Here is a 20,313-nt window from a genome sequence, read left to right on the forward strand (position 1 = left end):
TTTTTTCATTAGTTCCCTTGCAATTCTTGACCTTTTATTCTTCCATATGAATTTTGTTGTTATTTTTTCTAGGTCATTAAAATAGTTTCTTGGGAGTCTGATTGGTATAGCACTAAATAAATAGATTAGTTTGGGGAGTATTGTCATCTTTATTATATTCGCTCGGCCTATCCAAGAGCACTGAATGTCTTTCCAATTATTTAAATCTGATTTTATTTTTGTGGCAAGTGTTTTGTAATTTTTCTCATATAATTCCTGACTTTTCTTTGGTAGATGGATTCCCAAATATTTTATACTATCAACATTTGTCTGGAATGGAATTTCTCTTTGTATCTCTTGCTGTTGCATTTTGTTAGTGATATATAAAAATGCCGAGGATTTATGTGGATTTATTTTGTATCCTGCCACTTTGCTGAAATTTTGAATTATTTCTAGTAGCTTTTTGAGAGCTCCATATTTTAGAGTGAACCTTCTTCATCCTGAAATTAATTTTCCCCTTTGCCTGAGAATATATTTTGAATCTTAGAACCTTACCCAATACAGAAATTATTTGCATAGCATCTTTGAATAGTTACCCACCTTCTTTTTTTAGTAAAAAGGACTACCCTTTAATAATAGCTAAGATTTATAGAGTACTTGATAATCTGAAAAGTGCTTTACAAATATTACCTCATTTTGTCCTTATAATAACTGACAGATAGGTGTTACTGTTAGTGGATGATTACCAATGGATCTTCTAATTTCAAAATTTTATAAAATATTCTAGGGAAGTCAATGCATCACGTTGTTGAGGTCAGGAAGTGATCCCAAAAAATTGGGGGGGTTGTAGCTTTAAAATAATTTGCAGGCTTGAACCCATATACAAGTCAAGGGGAAAAGTTTATCAGAATGTAATACCAATTGAAGCAAGATAAGTTCCAAAAGAAATTAGCAAAGGACCCAAGAGAAAGGAGTTAGATTTATAGGACAAAAGTTGATCAGAGCTTCATGATGCATATTTGCTAATTTTATGACTTTCAAGTAGGTTTGAGGGATGGTCTATCCACTATTGTCTTAAGAACTTGGTTATCACTGACCACAGATTATCTATCTGACAGTCAATAATGTTTGTAAGACTATTCTAAGGCCAGAAGACTTTGAAATCATTAATGGACAGATTTTTAGAACAATAGCACTTCAATGTTGAGGGGGGGGGTCCTTGGGCTCCAAAGCCAGAAGATATTGGCATCACTGGCACATTGTTAGAACAGAGGAATCCCAAGGTCAGGAAGATGTCTCTACTACTATCTCCCCTAGAAGCTATATTTCATCATTTCCTCTCTCAAACAATTTGAAACCCCAAATTCTTTTGGGACAAAGAGACTGAGATCTCATCTTCTGGAGCTGCTTTATGCTGATAAGGGGTATAGAGCTGTCCCTGCCTAGTGGGGCCCAGACTGAGGAGGATGACTTGAAGATGGGAGCAGCAGCATCTACAGTGGTCCTCAAACTGTTTAAATAGAGGTCAGTTCACTGTCCCTCAGACTATTGGAGGGCCAGACTATAGTAAAAACAAAAACTCACACTCAGTCTCAGCCTCTCAGCCCATTTACTATAACTCGTGGGGCCGCATAAACGTCCTCAGTTGGCCACATCTGGCCCGTGGGCCATAGTTTGAGAACCCCTGATCTAGGGGATGTTGAGTGTCAGAATCAGTTTGAATGAGTATTTGAAAATTCATAGCTTGGAGTCTAGAGGAAACAAATCTCATAAGTAGGCTAAAAATGCAGGGGCCAAATATAAGCAAAAAAAAAAGAGAATAATTAAAATTTGAATTAGTATGGGGGTTACTAGAGATAGTAATCAGAAACCCTACCCAGAAGAAGACAGGGTTGGGGGGGGAAAGAGTAGACAATGCTGTTATGAATGTCTCTCATATAAACAGCTTTTCCTAGGGTAACTACCAAAGAACACTTTCCCCAAATCCCTGCTTTTGTCTCCTCGGAGTAGGGCAGAATAGTGTGGCATTATAAATAATAAAAGGAGTACTCAGGTGATCTAGGGTGCAAGCACCAAAATGTCTAAAAGGAATTAAACATTGGACAGAGAGGATGACATGCAGAGAAGAGATTATAATTAATCTTAAATGGGTTTGATCTCCTTTAGCAAAAATCTCTGAGTTTTTTTCTGCTACAAGGGAAGTTTTTTACACAAATAGTAAAGGTGACAACAAAAACCAAAAGCAATTTGAAAACTCTGCAAGAAGTCATATGTGTAAAATCTATTTGCCAATCTTCTCTGGGTGTGTATTCTTTCTCTGGGTGGGCTTCAGAAAAGGAGGAGGCTTAAAAGCCTATTCAGAATTTACTTGGGTGCAAACTGAGCAGACCTGACAGATCTGTTTAATTGTTTCTCCTAGCCTGTGACCAGTGAAAATAGATTTCATGTGGGATTGGAGAACATTTTCTTTCCCAAATGAGTAGCTTGATTTAGGCCAAAGAAGTTTCCACTGGCTCTAGGATCAAAAGTTGGTCTGAAGATGTTTGAAACCACCCAGAAGAGAAAAGGATATATTCCCTTTCTTTAGCAAGGGCTTATTCCTGGGAGTTATATAAGAGAGTATAAGAATTAGGAGGTTGGGGAATTAAAAGTACCATCGAGGCAAACAGGCATTTGCAAGAGCAGTTGAATATGCAAGCCTGTTTCCCTTGGCCTGAAATTGGGGATTTCAGTTGGGGATTAAAACCTTCAATGTAGGGTGAGTTTAGAGGCTTTCTCAATTAGAAGGGCTATCATACGAAAGAAACCAAGCTTTTTTGAGAAGTAAGCAAGGGGTCTAGGATAGGCTTCCAGAGATTGAGTCAAGACCCATAGGACCTGACCCTGCCTTCCATCAATGTGCAGTGTAAAAGGCTTTAGGTAGGGCTAATGCTGGGGTAAGAGCCTCAGTCTGATCAGGGCCCTGATTTGAGGGGAATTGTCAGGGCCTTGAATAGAATCACAAAGGGGCTTGGCAATAACTGAAGTTAAGTATAAATCCAGCCATTCCCAGGAAAGTAGACAGCGGTTATTTTAAGGAAAGTTTAGGGGGTGATAAGATTGCTTCCTCTCCTTTTGCTAGGAGCAAAAGGGAGTTAGGAGGTAATTCTTGGCCCAAATACTAAAGGAGACTGATAGGCAATGTGGGCCTTTAGACAGAAACTTTTTAGCCCTGCATGGGGCCTGGAAGTTTAAGGGGTTTTATGGCAGCCTCTCAGGTGGGGCTACAGTTCAAGATATCATTTACATATTGGATAGTCAGTGGCCTGTCCCAATATGTGGGGACTATCACGGAAGTCGTGAGCTACCTCCATGTTATGGACATGAATGCCCCTGTTAATTGGCAAGGGTTATGTTTCCATGGATTTGTCCCTTCAAAAGGGCAAAAAGAAATTGTGAATCTTTATGCAATGGTATGCAACAGAAAGCATCTTTAAGATCTAAAGTAGAAAACCATTTTGTCCCCTGGAATACCTGTATTAGGCTCATGGCTTTTGCTCTAATTATAGAAATTAGCTATAAGAGGAAAAAACAGGGACATGATTAGAATGGCATTAAAACAGGTCCTTCAGTCTAAATTTAGCCTGGGAGCACAAACGTGACAAGATGAAGCATCCTTAGATCTGTTTGACAACTGATCATGCAATAATAATTCCACCTAATAGCTAGACTCAGGAATTATCAGGTGAAAAACAGAGAAATAGAATTGGGAATCTAAGTCAAAAGGATCCCACCTTGAGCAGAGGCTATTTATCCTCCCAACTCTTGCCTGTAAAGGGCTAGAACTGAGCAATGCACTTGGACAGATAAGACATCCACCTGTAACAGTTCAGGAAGTCATCCCTTTGAATAATTTATGTCATTTTGGGGCAGCTAGGTGGCACAGTGGATAGAGCACCAGCCCTGAATTCAGGAGGACCGGAGTTCAAAACTGTTCTCTACCAGTTAACAATTTTAGAATTTTCTTAATAGCCAAATAGTCTTCTCTTAAATAAGTTTCCTTTTTGTTTTACAGGGAAAAAAAGACAATTCTTAAAATTGAGATAGAATAGACTTTAAATTAACTTAACTTTAGTTATTAAGATTCCCTAAATTCTGACTAAATTTTCTAGACAAAATAAATTGCCATTTGCTTATTTTCCAATTCATGCAAATCATTTCTCTTTTGTGAGCCAGGAAAATGGTAAAGTGGCCAATTTTTACTGACAGGATCCTCAGAAGTCTGACTCAAGATTGTTGCCAGAGTTTTAAAAGTAGTAACAAATTGCTTTTCTGTTTTCCTAAAGTTCTTAAACTCTTAAATCTTCTGTTAATATTATTAATGCAAATAGATTACAATTTATATATCCCTTTAGTGGGCTTTAATTAAAGTGCCTTTAAAATTGTTTTTATTATCATATCTCAAATTGCAAATTTAGAACTCATTTATCTCAACATTGGCATTGTATGTTGATCATATCAAATATTCCATAAAGTTATCAAATATGAAGCAATTATATAAAATTAAGCAGTTAACATTCATATAGCATTTGTTTTATGCTAAATACTTTTTGCAGTCATGTGATCTACACAACAATCATTATTATTTTTCTTTAAAAATCAGAAAATTGAACAGAAATAAAATAATTTGCCATAAATTACATAGCTAATACATTTCAGCAACTTAAGCAGAGGATAGTGAGCTTACCAAATGCAGAGGCTAACTGGCTTTTTCACCTCACACTGCCATTTTAGGTGCTGCCTAGTGTACTCATATCCTTCCCAGGCAGTTGCTGGACAGAACCTGCTGAAGACTAAGACGACTGGTGCCAGGATTTCCCTTTGATAATAGTTTCAGGTGACAGGGTTCTGGGAATGCTGACCGTAGAGCCTATTCCATCCCCTTTTATCCAAACTGGGTTATAGAGACATTTGGGCAAGGGTATATGGAGTCTCCATGGCTGTTGCTGCTTTTCCTATATTTACAGTTGAGGCAGAATTTGAGTTTCCCTACAGTTCCTTAGCATTCTCTATTCTTAATCTGATCTGAAATGAGAGATATTAGCCAACAGAGGTGTTTGGGCTATATCTATCATTAATAATACACACAACTGAGATACATTCAGGATTCTGGGGAGTGGAGTCCTTTAATACCTTCTAGGATACTTTCTCAAAGGAGCAGAAAAGAACTCTAGACAAAATAGGAGTCAAGGAGGATTAGCAAAAAGTTACTATTTACCTAGTTTTTTTTTTCTTTTCTTTCAGAATAGGGTAAATTCCTAGAATCATCCTCAATGATTAAGGAATTTTTTCTTGCAATCTTAAAATGACTAATTGCTTCCTAATCATTTTTTTCAAAATTTTGATAATCTGCTAAAATGTTGTTTTAACTTTATTTCTATAGCCTCCAGCTTGGCCAGAACTGAGGTCCACAGGAAGAAATAAGTTTTTTTCCCCCTTTTAAAGTGGAAATCAAGGATGTTAAGAAAACTTTCTTAGCATTCAACTACAGCATAGAAGTTTTTTCTTGCTGGTTGCATTAAAATTTTTCCATGTAACAAAATCTAGCTCACAGAACAAACATAACATAGACATTCTGCACAGAGATGCAGACACAAACAAAAATGACATGAAAAGAGACTGCCCCATTTTTGCTAAAAGCCATAAAATTTTGCCAAAAGCCATCCTATAACACTTCGTTTCCTCTGACATCCCAAAGGTGAAAAGGTGACAAAGGTCTTGGGGGGAGCTTTGCCAAAAATTGCAAGAATTTTCAAGTCTGGACATCCCTAGTCAAGGAAAACTTGCTGAGCAGGGAGCTCACAACAACCCAGACAGGCCTTCTCCCCTTACTTAGGATATCCCATCTATAGGATTGAGAGGGAAAACATGGGGGGCTTATCTTGACAAGGAAGGAATCAAGCCAAGGGAGGCCAGACTCTCTCTATACTAAGCCACCAAATGTTGAGATTGAGAAGGACTCCAAAAGGTTGGGGGGTCACAGACCAGTGTTAGGAGGTATCTAAAAAGAATTTGCAAACCTGAACCCATATCCAAGTCAAGACACAAAGTTTATTCTAATTGTAATACTAATTGAAGTGAGCTAAGATCCAAAAGAATTTAGCAAAAATACCCAAAAGAAAGGAGATAGTTTTATAGGATAAAAGTTAATCAGAGCTTCATGTTACTTATTTGCTAATTTTATGGATTACAAATAGGTTTGAGGGATGGGTGGCATCAGGAACTTGGTTATCACTGACCACAGATTATCTATCTGATAGTCAGTAATGTTTATAGGACTATACTAAGTCCAGAAGACTTTGAAATCGTTGATGGATAGATTTTTAGAACAATAGCATTCTTAGGTTAGAGGGCCTCAGGATCACTGATATATCTTCCCTAACATCTAAAAGAAATATTATTACATTCCTAGGCCAAAGGACTTTTACAATCATTGATGGTCAGATTTCCAGAACAATAGCTTTCTAAGCTTGGGGTAAGGATAAGGCTTGGGATCACAGATTCCAAAGCCAGACAACTTTAGAATCACTGACAGATTGTTAGAACCAGAGGCACCCCAAGGTCAGAGAGATCTCCCTACTACTGTCGCCCATAGAAGCTATATTCCATCAAAGTCATTTACAACTCAGTATAAATTCAGTTTTTCCTGTAAGTCATTCGCCAAGGATCACATGGCTATTAGGTATCTGAAGCTGCATTTGAATTCAAGTTTTCCTGACTCCAGGCTTAGTAGTAGTAGACTTCATCTACTTGCTGTGTCATGTAGTCTGCCCATGTTTTTTCCCTGATATATTTCTTTATAGTCTTTAAATAATTTTGCCTTAGCAGTTTCTTCTTTGTAATATATTGTAGCTTGCTTATGTCCACTATGCACTCCTGCATTGCCCTTGAATGATACTAAATTTTCATTCTAAATGTACCCAGACACTTGCTTCAGATATCTATTTTGCTTTCTACCAATAAATAAGACTTGGATATTTTCTGCAATTCTTTAAATGAACAGGCATTATATTGTTCCTCCATTTTCCTGTTTATAAATGTGACAACCTCACTTTCCACCTTCCTTAAGCAATTTTAAGATTTGAAGTTCCAACATCTCAATAGAGCTTTGATTAAGAAAGTTTCTGAAACAATCTTGAAGAAAGACTAAAGAAATTCAGCCATTAGCAATATATCCTAACACTAAGACTCTTGGTTAATGAAATAATCAAAGCAAAAAAAAAAATATATATATATATATGTGTGTGTGTGTGTGTGTGTGCATATATATATATATATATATATATATATATATATATATATATGAAAGGAATCAACTGGTTGAAGAAACTCTCATGTGAATATAGCCTTAAACTGTACTTTAATTGTGACTTGAGACTTTATAATAACAAATAGAGCTATAGCCAAAAATTGCAGGTGATTATCCCCTCCTATTACCCACTATCCCTTAATCTGCATTTAAATACTTCTTTTAAAGGTGATGATGGCTTTGAATCATATTTACTTTTATGTCAGTTCTCTAGGGAAATTTAAATTAAGAGCTTATTATTATTGACTTATTTTCTTTAGGGGTCAGAATTCCAAAATTAGAATGTAAGTCTGGACTCCCTCAAACAATGGGAGAAAAGGCCAGCTTGGGGGGGGAGCATTTAGTGAGGGAATGCTTCTGCTTTTAGATTATTTAATTTGGTGTTTTGCACTTTATGCTAGACCTGCTTTTCTCTGACAAACATCTTGCCAAATGGGAGATCATAATAAATTGTTTTTTGCTTTTTCTTTCTCTGAAAATCTCTGATTGTTTTTGTGGATAATACTGTCCCTGTCCCACATATACACAATGACTACAGCTATATAAATGGAAAGTAAAAATCTCACAACAAAAAACCAAAAGTGAATATAAAAATTTTCTTAAGATTAAGCAGAATTCAAATGATACCACTAACCCACCTCTTCATGGAGAAGGAAGGTCCACAAATATTACATATTGTACATTCAGATTTTTTTTCAACATATTGATAAGTTTATATACTTTATTATTAAGTATACTATTTTTTTGGCTGAGGCAATTGAGGTTAAATGACTTGTCCAGGGTCACACAGCTAGGAAGTATTAAGTGTTAAGTGTCTGAGGTCAGATTTGAACTGAGGTCTTCCTGACTTCAGGGCTAGAGTTCTTTCTACTGCATTACCTAGCTGCCCCAAATATACTGTTTTTTATGTGGAAGGGCAAAGGGGAAATTACTAAGATAACTATTATGATGTAAAAAGCAGATGATAGAAATATAGATGCTTTTAAAAACTACAGTAAAACCATTGGGATACCCTGCATATGTCTACATCCTCTTCTTTTTCCATCCTCTACCTCTCCCATTCCTTGTCTTCCCCTCTTGTTCCCTTCACTTTTAATAAAAATTTCCTTTTATCCTCTTCTTTTCTCATCTCTTTTCCCCTCCTCTTATTTCTTCTCCTATATCTCTTTGTCTCATGTTGATAGAGTTCTAGTGGCAGTCAGAGAGTTGTGGGAATCCCCTTTTGGTTGGCACAGGTCCTTCATGAAAGAATTCATGAACCCAAAGAATTTTAGGTGGCAAAAATGGAAGTTTATTGTTGGATGAGAAGTAAGCTTTGCTAGAAAAACTGACTTATTCAGTGGCAAAGTCATATTAGGGAACTGAAGGCTGGCACTGAGAAGAGAATGTCTTCACAGGAGGCAAGGTCCTGGCAGCTGTGCCAAAGAAGCAAAGCATGCTACTTTGGACATTTTGCAAAGAAATGAGATAGCAGAAACTTATTTTATAAGCAGATCTTGGAGGGGGGCTGGGGGCAGTTTGAGCTGACCAGATCAAGATCTCCCAACTAAAAGTATTTTGAAGGCTTTTTCAGCCTGAATTTAAATGGAGATCCTGCTATCAATGGGTAGGGGTGATTTGCCTTAGAAATGGCCCAGCCTGAGAAACAAATTCTTTCATAGACTCTCTGGAGTTTGGGAGGCCAGGAATCACAGGGGACAGAATTTCAGTGTTAGTTTTTCAAATCAAAAGGGAACACAGTTTCACACCCCCAACAATGTCAGTTTACCAAAAATATATGGCATTTCCCCCCTTTTTTTTTAAATTTCTAGCAGAATGTTAAAATAGGAAGGAATTGTAAGGATTATCTAATTTAAAGCCTCATTTTACAAGTGAAGAAAGTAAAGTCCAAATAGGACTAATTTTTTTTTCTTTCATCTTAGCTTTCCTCTACCTAATTTTATATTCTTTGAATGTTTGTTTTTGTTGCATCCATATGAATTTAATTGAGAAGGATTTGTAGTACTCTGGGGCTCAATGCAATCACCATAATGCTTTCTCTTAATAGGAACATTTGGGAAATCTTATCTAGATCCAGCAGGATATCATGTATAATAGTAACTATAAGTGAACATGTGGGTAAAGTTTTCTCAGTTTGAGACTGTCACATGGATCCCTATTCCAGGGATCCCTTTAACCCTGGGATGCAAGAAGTCACATGAAGTTAATGAAGTCACAGGAAGTCTCATGACTTGTGGGAAGCAGATAATATTGGTGAGCATTGGTCTAGGATGGTTATGTCCTTTTAGTCTATCCAATGAAAAGGTTTGGGCCTTTTCCTATTTAAGGAGTATTCTATTTCCTGTTGGTCAGGTTGAGCACATGGCAGGAGCTAGGATACATCCTGGGTGTGCTGGGTCTCTCCATGCAGGGACTAGATAAAAACCTTATTTTTGTACCTGAAGATGTCTCTGATTAGTTAATTTGGGAAAGGAAATCTACCACCCATCCCACACAGAGTCAACAGTTTTAACATGGTTATTGCCTTATCATGGGTAAGGTCACTGATCTCAGATTACCTTTGCCATTTCTCACCTTTGTCAATTTCTACCATGCTCCTCTGAGAGTTCACATTCAATTCTTCCTTTAGTCATCCTTGTGGGCTAACCAGGAAATGAAAATTTACTCCAGTATATCTCAAGTATTAGGACTATTAAACATTAAATAATTGTCCTCAAGTTTAGGACTATAGGAGAAAGAGCACACATGACAATGAAATGAAAGACTATAAAAGTTTCTACTATTGTGGAATATGAAGAAATCTATTTTCCAAGTTATTGCTAAGTTATGGGGGAAAAAAAAGAAAAGACCAGATAATTGGCAATATTACATTATTAAGAGATTATAGAACTTAGATAGTACAGTAGCAAATTAATTTCAATATATTTAATTTAACTTAATGTACACAGTTACCATTTTAAAAACAAACATTTTATATGTTTTAATAAAATTCCCTTTATAGGAGGGATGACAAGACAAACATATTTGGAAGGGAAAAATGGATTGTTTTCATGATATGAAGGCCACACAGTTAATATTTGCAGGCATTTAGATGGATCCAATTCAATTGAAAGAACACTACTAATAAACTTTTGGACATAAATACTGAAGAGACTCATTGATCCCAGGGAAATAAAGAAAACAATTTAATGTGTCTGTATTTAAGGAAGTTAAATTTCATTGTCTAGATATAACTCATACATAAGCACAATGGATGCTTAAACTCCAAATAAGAGGTACCCCCCCTTTTTTGTGGTCAGAATTCCAGCAGCATAGTAGTCAAAAACCTAATGGACTATGAAACTTTAAAACCAATCCTCCTTATTCGCACATTTTCAGTATGACAATCTGTCAGTATTCTCTGCAGGCTGGTTAACAGGACTAGTGATTTGATGAGAAATTTAATGTCATAGCTGGCAATTAGTACTTGGGTAAATCTATTTGCTTGAGATACAGAGGATGATCAGAACCAAGCATTTTCCCCCAAAATTAGTTTTACAGACAATGTTAGCTGCTGGGAAACCAATTTATTAAAAAACAAAAAACAAAAACAGCAACCAATCTGACATGTCTACTATTATCTTGGCTCACCTCCTGATTTCTGATCCTTAGAAAAGAAAATCTGCTTTCTTGACAATAGAATTGCTTTGATCTGCCAGAAAGTGCATCTTTTATTTATATTGCATGCCCCTACATATGGAGAATTTTCAGCTAAAGCTTGGAGAGATTGTAACCTACTTCCTAGTAATGAAGAGTACTCATATCAATGAAATCAGGGATATTTAAACAGCATAGGGAAATGTGAAAATTCAGAGGACTTTAAGATACTACTATAACTAAACAGCCTGGGAGAGTCAGGATATAGATTTACTAGAAGATTTCAATTTATAATTGCATCTGCATGCTACCTCAAGTGATTAAGCAGGTTGTGTGGTCATTCAGGGAACTTTCTGGACCAATCCCTGAGAAGAGAGGGTGATAGTAGAGAAATAAAGCAGAGGGACACCCAGAGGAGGTCTCAGCTCAGTTTTCTGACTTAATCCAGTCTGGTCTACTGCCTGAGGTGCTAAGAGAACTCCCGGAGGGCAAGGGCATTTAGGAGAGTTTGTGGAGCTACCTGGCACCAAATACCCGCGGGCGATCTGCGGAGCGATCCACTGGGTGCCACACTTTCCCGCCCTCCCCATTTTCCACCCACCCAGGCACCCTTCTGCTGGCTTTTTCTAGATTTCAGCAAAAGCAGAGCTTTAGGCTGTTTGCTTGTTTACAAACCCTGGGTATGCGTTTCCCGGAAGATGAGAGATCAAGCTAGTAGCTACTGGCTCTGCTGCATACAACGTGGTCCAAAGAGCGAGTTACTAGGGAGCCCAGGCAACTGGGGAAGCAGCGCCTCTACCCACAGTCTGAGAAAACTTGGGCACCGGCTACCCTGGCCCTCTTGGCAATAGGACTGGGGGGCTGGCAGCGCTCCCGGGGGGAAGCACAACTTTGACGACAGTCAAGAAAGTTGTCAACAACCGGGATTGTGGTGAAGCGGAGCTCCTCCTCTAGCTATTAGCCATGGTCAAGCCCCGGGGGTTGCCCTTTCTCTGGGGCTGGATGGCCCTCAGCAGCTGTCTCCTGACTAAAGCACAGGTAAGGGGGGAGCGCCTGTTCACGGAATTCCCTCAGTCCCATGGACTTTAGACAGAGGAGATGAAAGAATGGGTTATTAGAAGGGGATTACCTCCCTATCCTTGAATCTCCAAGGTCTTTTGGAAACTGGGGACTTGAAAACATTGAAACATTCAAGAGAGTAGTGATGAATTGGGATCTGTCCAGGTGCTGACCAAGTACTTGTCCTATGTAGCAGTCCTTGGAGAAAAAGAAGGGGAGAGGGCAGGATATGAGGGAGTTAACATTTCACTTCTTAGGCAACTTCAGTACCAGAGACAGCGATTCCAAAGATCTTGCATATGACTGATCCAAAGAAATCACTTGGAGTTTGGAAGAGTGATGGTATTATTTAAAATCTTAATTATTTTTCTCCTTTTCAAATAGTCACTCTCTAAAAATTAGAGAGACTTGTCAGGAAAACGAGTTTTATTTCTAGTGGTGGCATGTTAAATTGAGGACTTTTGCTATAGTCTAGAGCCTAGAGGTCAGTTTAGGGATTTACTTTGTTGTTTCCTGGTATTACCATGCAGATTTATAGGCCAACTGGATTACCTGCCCAGGACAAAATATCAGGTTTAAACCCAGAGCTTTATGGAGGAATGTGATTTATGTGCTGGTAAGGGCTATGAAGTGGGAACTACAATAATTGTAAATTAATCCTCCGTTCTTTGTCATTTCCCTCCTCAAAGCAGTAGAGGGAGCTCCTTTACTTTCCTATGTAGTGTCTTCACTCACCTTTGCTATTTTAGAAAAACAGTTCCTAGTTCTTGATATAAATCTTTGTCAGTGATAACTAGGCACGCTTGATGACATTATGTTCTCTAATCTCTGATGAGTTTTCAAAAGCCCAATAATTGTAGAAGATCTATTATGGTCTGTTAAAGTAATTGTCATATTTATAATCTAATAAATTATGAACTGAAGGATGGGGGGAGGATTTTGAAGTTGTTTGACTGCTATGCTTTAAGTCTAATGCTTTAAACAAAAGTCAGATCAGTTGTCTCTCACATATTTATGTAAAAATTAGTGAAAATTTTTATAAGGATAGAAAACTTAGAATTCATTGAGGCTTAATAATGCCACCAAAGTTCCTAAGTGGAGTCTGATAGCAGAGATTGCCTGGAAAGTGGAGTAGGCAATAAACTGTGGTTTTGAAAATTGTTAAAAATCATATTTTTTCCTAATGAGACTCTCATTTCTTTTGAAATGTTACCTTCTTCCTAAGACACATTTGATTGTTTATATGGCAAATTAACTGCAAGAAAGGATTATTAAAAATGTCAAGTGCACTTTTTTTATGTTTCTAAAGTGATAAGGAGATATTCTTTACTTTAGTAAATAAGAAGAAAATCCCAGTAGGGTGCTCAATTAAAATGTTCTGCGTTAATAATTGAATTCTGTTTTTAGATTAAATTTTTTTATAACTTGTAGGCTACTGAATTTTAAAGCAAGGCATCAGTTAAATGCTATTTGTGTTTTCTGCTTCAAACTATTAGCCATTTGCAGCTGGAATTAAAATAATCTTTAAAATAATAATCTATGATGATATGAGAAGTTGAACCAAAGATCTTTCCTTTAGAAAAAAAAAATATATTCTAAATATTAAACTGGGACAGTTAAGTGAACAGAATAATGGGCTTTGAATCAGAGAGACTTATATTCATAAGTTCAAACCTGATCTTAGACCCAGATGAGCTGTGTGAACCTGGACAAAGTACTAAACATTGTGGGACTCAGTTTCTCAACTGTAAAATGAGCTAAAAAAAAGAAAATTGTGAACTATTCCAATATAATTGCCAAGAAAACATAACTGAAAAAAATAACAAATAGTTAACTAAAAGATCATATAGAATTCTTATGTGGAAAAAATATATCTAGAAAATGTAAAGATTAATAAACTAAAAATCAGGAGACTAGAATTCTAATTTCAGCTCTGTCATTGTGTAGGTAGTCAAATAATTTCATATCTCTGGGCCTTGGTTTGATTATATGTAAGATAAGAAAACCTCTATTATCCTACTGACTTACAGAAAATGCCTTAACCTGTGACTGATAAAATTTTATAATGCTAATATAAAAAATGAAAAAAGTTGTAAGAAGCAGATGTTGAGTATATTAGAGTTGAGAACATCCTCTGTGGAGAAGTGAGACATTTCTGAGGATGCTAAACTAAGAGTTTACAGAATTTACAAAATGGAATTTAAATGCATTTATGCAATTGATCAATCCTGACTTCTATCTATTATACAAAGACAAATGTAATTAGAATTCTGAAGGTCTGTTTGTCTTCGTTCTTTTCTAATGACATCTAGGACTTTATCCATTTATCTTTTTGTAAGAAATTTATATCCTTGGGGATGGGAGTTGAAGAGGGAAGGGATGGTCTGTGATAGCTAGACCTATTGTTGGCTAAGGCTTCATTCATTCCAGCATCAAGATGAAAAAGAGCCAACAGAAGCACTTTCTCAATTTATTCATGATTTTAAAAATATAAGCCTTTTTAAACAAACATTCATGTGCAATGGGGATTGAAAAAGAGTGTGGTCTTATTTTCCAGTGTGGCGCTTGAATTAGTTTAGAATAGCTAACAAAAGGTCATTGACTTGTTTTTCTTCTTTCCTTCTCTAAGCCTTTTAATGGATCATAATGACAATTTTCTGTGTTTGTATTTTGTTTCCTTCTGATTCCTAATTGTTCTTATCTGATTTTTTCTAAAGAAAAAGTAGTTTTTAAGGAAAAGTCAACCAAATGTTCTAGCTATAATAACTCTATTGATTTTCTTTTTTTTTCTTTTGTCTTTGCAGTTATAAGTAGATTGTGAATTCCCTGGGAGTGGGACTGCTCATTTTACCTTTATTTATTTATTTATTTATTTATTTGTTTGTTTGTTTGTTTATTTATTTATTTGTTTGTTTTATTCATTCATTCATTTATTTATTTTGCTGAGGCAATTGGGGTTAAGTGACTTGCCCAGGATCATACTCATCATAATCAGAAATTATTAAATGACTGAGTTCAGATTTGAACTCAGGTCCTCCTGACTTCAGGGCTGGTGCTTTATCCACTGTACCACTTAGTTGCATCCCCCCTTTACCTTTTTTTTATCCCAAATACAAAACATACTACTTGTCTCATAGAGCATTGATAAATGCTTGTTTATTTAACTTACCAGTCATGATTTTTAAGGTCCTTGAGGATAGCAACTGTCCTTTGCCTCTTTTTGTATTCTGAGCATTTAGCCCATTGCTTGCAAAACATTGCTTTTAAACATGCTTTTTAAAAAAAATGTTTATTGATTGATTGATAGTGTGCTTCAGGATTATTTTTGTTGAAGGATCTGACTATTTAGCTTTCCTTGATCTAAGAACTTAGTCTTCATACCTGGGGTGATAAGGTCCATCTGGCCAACTCACTCTCCAGATTCATAGTAAATTGATTCATAAATCATTCCCTCATTCAAGAAGTCTTTAGTGGAACACAAGGTACACCACAATTTCTCTTTCTATTGGAGATAGTTATCACGATCCCTGCAAGGAAACTGCTGGGACAACTGAATTAAAATTGTGAGTTTTCATAATAAGTAAGGAAGAAAGACAAAATTGAGCATCTTAAGTGAGGATCTGATTGCCTTGTGGCCTAATCAATTATTCCCCCACCACACACTTTAAATTAGCAAACTCCAGTGCATCCTGCTTCTACCATCATTGATTCTTTCCCTGTTCTTTCCTTCTCTTTCCTATGCTTCAAAATATTATGCAATTATTTTCCTTTTTTATTTTTGCTATCGGGATTTTGCTCAAGTTTCTGATTTACATTATTTTTGTCTGGGTAAAATATGTTCACTTCTAGCATAATTTACACTTTTTTTTTCATTTTAACTTTGAAGTACCATCTTAATTTGTATCCATTTCAAGTAAAGAAAATTCTATTTTAGTCTATCTTTTTTAATATTTTGGCCTAGTTTCCAGTTAGAAATTATACCTATAACCTTCTACAGTAAAGGCTCTTAATTAATTTGGGGGAAAAGAGGTTTGTGGTTCTTTTTGACAGTTTGAAGCCTATGAATAATATCTTGGAATATCTTTTTTAAATGCATAAAATATAATTTGTAGGATTAGCAAGGAAACAAATTATATTAAAATATTACCATAACAAGTTCATAGAGCTCATATTCTCTAGTGTTTATCTTAAACAGGGCATCATCTATTTTTCTGGGAAAGAGAAGAGATATTTTGTGTACCAATCATTCTTTTCAGGTGGAATTCATAGTATGGAAAAATAAGGAAAGGATGGTATACATTGTTTGCTCAGTAACACTATAAGAGAACTCAATATTTCAAAAATCCTGTTGTCTATCAGGTAATACTTCATGGAGCCATCATTTTGTATAGTTACTGAATTATTAGTTGATATGGTATGTCATGTATTGTTGATCTTTTAAGATCCCTAAAAGAAAGTTAATCACTTTGTCCCTGTCTTCTCAGCCCCAACTTTTAAGTTTACTATGCCCATATAGAGAGTTAGAATTCCTGTATTATCACTATATAAACAGCACTCTATAGTGGATTTTAAATAAGAAGATAAAGGATTCAAGTGTTTAGTCCATTACTTACTGTATTAATCTGTCTTAGGTTATTTTATCCCAGAACAGAAATGTCAAAGCCACAGCCCACTGTGGCCCAAAATGTAATTAATTGGGAAATATTTAACAAAATTAAGATGCAGTAAAATATTTAACATTAATATGTGAATTTTCTAAGGCTGTAAATAGTCTTCATGGATCCTTATATAGAATTTACTTATTTCTATGTGAGTTTGACCTCACTGCCCCCGAACATCAGTGAAATGGGATAACTTTAATACCCCAGAGAAAGATCAGAAACAATTGATCCTGGCAGGCCTAAATTAAGCCCAGCTCTAAATCCAAGAAGAAAAGCAGCAGACCTAATCCAGCACTCTCAACAATATATCTAGGAAACATTAGCTTCACTTTTAATTTGCCACTCACTATTTATACCTTTGGACTCTTCTATTTCTCTTCCTATCTCTGTACTAATAAATATTGATCATTTAGGAGAAAACTATCCTTATCCTTTCCTACCATTCTATCATTTCTATCCTCCTCAACCTTACTTCATCCATATCTCATTCTAACCCTGAAATCCTCTTCTACTTTGTTCTCTGACATTTATGTCCCATAGGGAATACACTCCCCTTCAATTTGGAACTTTTGATTTCATTCTTCCATCTATTAGCCTTCATTGAGGCCTAACTTCCATCTGGCAATATTGCATGGCTGCAGATCTTTCCCCTAGATGTTCTCATCCTGAAGAGAATCAGAAGACTTTTTCCTGCGTATTGTTACTTTCAGGCTCTTCTTTTTTTTTTTTTTTTAATTTTCCTTAAAAAGCAATCTGTCCTTTTAAATTTACTCAATCAAAAATTTCCACCTAAATGCCATCCTCATACAGACAGAGAACTATGGAGACTTAATATGGATTAAAACATAGATTTTCTTTTTTGTTGTTTATTTCTTTGTTTTTCTTCCTCAGTTTTCTCCTTTTCGTCTACTTTTTCCTCACACAACCATAAAAATATGGAATTATGTTTACAATAATTGCACATATTAAACCTATGTCAAATTACTTGCTATTTGGGGAGGGAAAAGAAATGTAAGGGAGGATGGGAGAAAAAATTTGGAACACAAAGTCTTAGAAAAATGAATGTTGAAAACTATCTTTATATGTATTTAGAAAAAATGAAATACTATTGAAAATCTTACAATAAATAAACAAATAAAGCTTAGAGGAAAAAATTTCCGCACAGCCTAAATTATGCTGGCTAATGGTATACTTGTACTTGTCATTCTCCCTTCTTTCTCAAGGAGATGATCACCTGAATCATCATCTTTCTCTTTCCCATTTCCTGCCCTTACACAAGGAGATTTTAATATCAACTATAAGCCCCTTCAAATTCTAACTTTCTGAATTTTTTAGCTTCCTTATATCCCATTGTCTATAATTTCTTTAATTAGTAACTAATATTTTACTGTTTAGCCATAATGACCTATTATTCTTCCTTTTCTTATGCTTTGCTTCTCCTGAACCTATACTTTTAAAATTGCCATTTTCTTAGCCTTCAGTACTTTATGAGAATATTGCCCTGATTTAAATTTCCCTCCTCTTTAATCTCAACCCAATAGTTAAGGCATCTCAACTTTATATTCTCCTTTACTCTTGTTCCCCCATGTATGTATGTTAAGCTTTAATATTTAAGAGAAAGAACATTGTAAAACCTTAATAAGTTATTATGTAAGCTAGGTAAATGTAAGCAATGATTTAAAAAGTACATATAGATTTTATTTTGAACAAATTGAATGTAGTGTTGCTCAAAAAGTTTATGAATTATATTTACATTAGCCATTCTATTCTTCCTTATCTCCTAATAAAAGCAGCTGGTGAACTTATGAGAAGTTTTTGCAAGAAACTACAGAATTCTTAAAAATAAAAGAAAATAATCAAAAAAACCCAGTAATAGGCCCTGTCAAGCACATTCTAGTCTATTGATTAAAGATGAGCTTGCTACATCTTTAAAATTGCATTCAGATTCTAATTCAAATTACATTTCAAACATCTTTATTGGCATTTCCTAAATGAGAACACTATTGGAATGCTGGTGCCCCTAAGAAAACACTCTTTGCCCTATTTCTAAAATTAGGTTATTGCCATTACCCACAACTGAGAGTTCTGGTTTTGATTTTTTTCCCATGTACTTTTTCAATAAATCATTTAAAAGTCCAAACAAAATTAATGAGTAACATTTTTTTAAGAATCTAGCTAAGGAGTATTTATATGCCTTTATATGCTATGGTTCTTCTACCAAATAAGAATATAGAATTTTATGGTTTCAAAAAAAGGTGCATATACAATGCAATCTAAGAAGTTTAAACTACTACTACTATAAGCCCAGTAATTATATTACTTAAACTGATAAAATATATGTTTTTTAGCTTATTTTTATGATAGTAATGACTCTACAAAATGCCTTACATGATGCTTTAGAAGGAGAATGTGCTTATATGTTATAGATAGGATATATAAGACTCTAGAAATGTTTTTTGGTCCAGATTAGTTACACTAGTTGTCCCCCTTAATATTTGTTACAATTATAGTAATTAGTAAATATTATTTATTATATTACAATTATATTTTAATAATAATTAATTATTTAATATTTCTTACAATTATCATAATTAGTACCTGCTATTTTTTAATCATCAGGAGAGGACAGATGTTCATTTCCAGTCAATATTTTTAAAGAGGTAAACAAAAATGGATGGAGCATTAAATGCCCAACTCACTTTTGTCTGCCTGGATTTCTTTAACTTAAAATGGAAATAATAATAATAGTACCATAACTCTTAGAGTTGTTGTGAGGATCAAATGAGGTAATATGTAGTACAATACTTAGCACTATCCCTGACACATAGTAGGCACTCAATAAGTACTTGTTTCCTTTCTTCATTTAATAACAAGATTTAAGTGTCTTGGGTCCATTTTAATGTTATTTTATATTTCTTTTCCTAAAAAATTCTGCCAATGAAAATGAAGAGTAATTTGAGTTTAGGAGACAAATGGTAGAATAGGAAATGGCACTGCAATTACATTAATATACTACAGTTGCTTATACCAATGCAATTGACAATTTCTCTGCAATGGATAGTATTAAAGAGTTGCCTAGAGCATCAAAAAGTTAAGTATTTTGTGTAGGGTCATATAGCCAGTCATAGGGGTAATATTGTCCAAAGCAATACTGTAGCCTATGACTTACTAGCTTCAAGCTTTCTATTCACTATACCTACATTGCTTCTCATGAATATCAAAACTACACTAATAATACTTTTTTTACCTGTCATTAAATCATTCTTCTTCCCAATATTATTAATTTAGTCATATTTTATAACTGGACTCTGCTTTATATGAAAAAATAATGCTTTGATAGGGGTTGAATTTTTCAAAATCGTACTGATATTTTCATTAGGTTGGAACTAAGTGCCATATTTTACATAATCATAATTTTGAATAGTAAGAACTGAAATTCATGCAACTACTTCAGGGGATTTATTAATCACACTTGTCAAAAATTGTATGCATTGCATGTGAATTTTAAAATTCAGGATAGCTATAAAGGAAAGGTTTAACTTGGGAATCTAAATATTGAAAGTCCCAATTTTATATTGATATGGCTTTAAAAGGTTTTCATGCTAATCTTGGCTATGGAACTATGCAGTC

At 35.2% G+C, this 20,313-nt stretch overlaps 1 protein-coding gene across 1 annotated transcript in view; it reads left to right on the forward strand.

Annotated features, from left to right (window-relative positions):
- The first annotated feature begins 11,718 nt into the window (after positions 1–11,718).
- The window catches only part of PTH2R (parathyroid hormone 2 receptor), a 108,130-nt gene continuing 99,535 nt past the window's right edge, over positions 11,719–20,313 (forward strand). The window contains exon 1 of the mRNA XM_074307697.1: positions 11,719–12,001. Within this exon, the coding sequence (XP_074163798.1) occupies positions 11,927–12,001 (75 nt within the window). The 5' untranslated portion in view covers positions 11,719–11,926. The remainder of the gene's footprint in view (positions 12,002–20,313) is intronic.

This window comes from Sminthopsis crassicaudata, chromosome 3 (assembly GCF_048593235.1).
Source record: "Sminthopsis crassicaudata isolate SCR6 chromosome 3, ASM4859323v1, whole genome shotgun sequence".
Lineage (NCBI taxonomy): Eukaryota > Metazoa > Chordata > Mammalia > Dasyuromorphia > Dasyuridae > Sminthopsis > Sminthopsis crassicaudata.